This window comes from Carex rostrata, chromosome 7, assembly GCF_964058835.1.
Source record: "Carex rostrata chromosome 7, lpCarRost1.2, whole genome shotgun sequence".
NCBI lineage: Eukaryota > Viridiplantae > Streptophyta > Magnoliopsida > Poales > Cyperaceae > Carex > Carex rostrata.
Window position 1 is genome coordinate 10,284,002 of NC_135924.1, and position 3,518 is coordinate 10,287,519.

A 3,518-nucleotide genomic window follows, 5' to 3' on the forward strand; every position below is an offset into this window, starting at 1 on the left:
TCGTTTTAGGTCCACAAACACCAGGTGTAATTACCTTTTTATGATTTTCTTTAACAGTCCGCCACTCCGCCCTCTCCAAAATTTGAATTTCAATGTTCAATAATAATTAACCTCGTCGTTTATATTGATAATTTAATATCACTGAAACATTGACCCACATTGGTAAATGCTTATGGGACCCGGTGGCAGTCAGATAAGATTTAAACCATGCGAGGTCCACTGCAGTTAACTCCGTGCCGTTACGTTTAACCTCAATTATTTACCGTGCTTCGGTTTACTCGCTGCCAGTGGGACCCAAAAATCCAGATGAACCTAATCCATGGTCGAATTCGGGACTCCACCAGGCTACCGATAGTTTGGTTAACTCCAGTTAAACCTTGACCCCCTCTCTCCAGTTTTTAAACCCCAAGACCTACCTGATTTCATTCCTCCCCAGCCCCGATCAGTCGAGAAAGAGCAAAAAAAGGAAGAGAGGATCGAGGAACCGTAAGTTGCTTAGCTCCTCCTTTCAACATTTCTTAGTTTGTTGTTAATCTTTAGAAATTGAGAACTGGATTAGTCTCGTTAATCGAATTGATTCTTGTTCTTGTTTGTTTGAATGAGTTCTTTTACCCTTTTGTCCTTTTATTGCTTCATCGAAATTCAAATTGTCTAGCGATCTTTTGTAGGAGAATGGGCCAAGCTTCTTAGATTTGTTTAATTCCCTCTTTAATTAGGATTTGAATAACGAAGAGATTTGTTCCACAAACTAGTTTCGTTGTTATTCTTTAAATTTCTCTTTTTGTTATTTGCTAATTTATTTGGTTTCTTTTCCCTGAATTGGCTTTTATTCTGAACAAATGGCGTCTGTAATTTTCATTAATTTGGAGTAGTTTTTACCTTATTTCCCCCTTAATTCCGATAATTTATCTCCTTTAGATCCAATAGGGTGACTTTCGCAAGATAAAGATGCACCAGCTAGTTCCTTCTAAAATTGATTTCTTACATCTAATTTATCTTAATTCTTGTTTCTCTAATGCAGATGCTGATCGAAAGAGGGCATATGGATCAACTAACAGGAGGTTATTTCATCAGAGGAGTTGTACCAATTCATCCAATGCCTAACAGGTGGGTGGGGTCCATGACTGACAACAAGGAGAACATAATCCCAGTAACTAGCCAGGTTGTGCAACCCACTCGTGAGGGACGCAGCCCGCTTCCCTACTGGTACCCTCGTACCCCTCTTAGGGACATCACTGCTGTACTCAAGGTTTGATGTTAACATCTACTTTTTTATTTTTCATTCTGGTCTGAAGTTTCTTGCATGTTCTTGGCTTTTTCTGAATCTTTTTAAATGCAAAAAGAATAGGGTTTAGTTTGTTAAACTGTTATGATTCAACCTTTAGGTTTTAGTTTATTAAACTGATATCATTCAACGTTTTAATATGTTTTTTGTTTCTGAGTTAACTGAAATTGAAAAAAAAAATTTCCTTTCTCCAATCATTTTCAAATTTCTTTTCTGATGATGCAGTTTTAATTTCCATTTCCTTGATAACATACAACAAATTGCATTTTTGTTAGTGCATTAAATTGGATTTTCGTGGTTTATTAAAAAAAAGTTGATGATTACCTTCCGCTGGATAACAATGTCTTTTTTGGGAAGAGTATTTTCATGATATCCTTTATGAAAAAGATAATGATGTCATCCCTTAAATGAAATTCATGATGTCTAATAATTCCCTTTTGCACATGAACTAAACCAAAAATAGTTCTCATTTCTTATAAATTAATGCCTTTTTCATCATCAATATTGTAAATCTTGATTCAGTGGCAATTTTAAGTTCATTCTCAATTTTTTGCTAGCATTGAGTGATGAATCTCTTCAAAGCAGTCTTTCATCTAAAGAAAAAAAACAAAGGCTCTTCTCAATTGTCAAAACTAACTGGTAGATACTGTCATGCATGTACCTTACTGTGACGCAAGAATTCCAGGCATGCTAAGAGTAGCTATTTTGTATATAGAACAATTCTGACGAAAACCATATAATATCTTTCATTATATTTTGGTTTTGACAGGCTATAGAGAGGAGAGAACAAAGGAGAGCAACTATCGCTGCTCAGCAGCCTGAACCACCCACTGAATCAATTGAAGAATCATCTGCTCCTCCGCCTGAACAGCTAACACCTGAATTGACCACTCAGGCTGTGCCGATATCCACACCAGCCTTACCTCCTATTACTCCCAAACCAGAGCAGGAGAAGTACGTACAAAAGCTATCAGAGTCAATAGAGCAACTTGAGAAGATAGTGATGCGAAATGTAAAGGGTGATAATGCAAAAAAGAGACGGGCTATGAAGAGGGATGTGCAAAGGAAGACCCTTCGGTCAATGCGCTGAAACATTTTGTTTTTGCTGTCTACTGGATATTTCTTTGTGCCCACTTCTTGTAGGTGCATTAATAGGTGATGCGTAACACTTGTAAATATGAAATACTGTGGTTGCCTTATTTTTTTCTCTACCTGATTACTGACTACTGATTTCTCTCCACTGTAGTTATGGGGCTGTCTATCCTGTATCCCTTTATCAAACTAGTGCAATGAATATAGATTCTGTTCATTTATCTTGAGAATTCTTCCTTTCTCTTTCTTTTCTTTCAATTTGTGGAATGTTGAAAGGTTGTTTCTGGTCACAAGGCAAGTTTTGCGAATGTTGCTTTCACCAAGGATTGCCATGCCTGTGAATCAACAGGAAAAACCATACTAAACTTAAGCAAGAAACACAAAATAGTGATGAATTAGAAACTGCTTCCTTTAATTACTACCACACGCCAATTGCAACATGGTTTTTCTTACCTTCCCTCTCCTCTCTTGAGCTACTCTATATTGTATTTTAAAAAAAAAAAAAAAATGAAAGGTAGAGATCTAACCTACCAACTTTCTTCAAATCCCTGTGTATATTATTATAAATGATTTCTTCACTTTATGAATTTCGAACCCATGACCTTTCATATGAAAGCAATGTGCCTTTGTCACTAAACCAAATGCTGGTTCTCCTATATTGTTAAATCTGTAGTTCTGTTTTTAGTTAAGTAATGGCTTTTTTTTTTTCCTAAATCGAACATACATTTCAATTTGATTGAAAATTTGATCTTATGTTTTGCATAATTGCATATGTTGTGGGGGTATACAGTATAATAGATAAATAGTGTCCTGTTTGTTTTGCTTATTACCAATCAGATTAATCAAGTATATACAAATCTTAGTATTTACTCTTTAATCCCATTAGTAGTAATTTTCTATGAATCTTTCACTCTCGTTCGTTGATGCAACTGCTTGCCCATGAAACGTAAGTACGTAACAGGTCAATTATTGCTTGAAATTATAACTTTGGAGGTCTGTGTTTATTTTTTTTTTTTTTTATGAGTAAAAGTTGAAGATTAAGTTACCTAACTATTTAATATCAACAAGAGATTATTCATTCGGATTTTAAATATGCAACTTTTTTACACGAAGGACATTGTCTTTCTCACTAAACAAAACT

The 3,518-nt window shown here is 35.3% G+C and overlaps 1 protein-coding gene across 1 annotated transcript; it reads left to right on the top strand.

Moving 5' to 3' along the window:
* The first annotated feature begins 425 nt into the window (after positions 1 to 425).
* Positions 426 to 2,604, top strand: LOC144557347 (uncharacterized). The gene is made up of 3 exons (XM_078305916.1): positions 426 to 486; positions 1,022 to 1,249; positions 2,055 to 2,604. The coding sequence occupies exons 2-3, from the start codon at positions 1,022 to 1,024 to the stop codon at positions 2,373 to 2,375; spliced, it is 549 nt and encodes a 182-aa protein (XP_078162042.1). The 5' UTR covers positions 426 to 486; the 3' UTR covers positions 2,376 to 2,604.
* Positions 2,605 to 3,518: the final 914 nt, after the last annotated feature.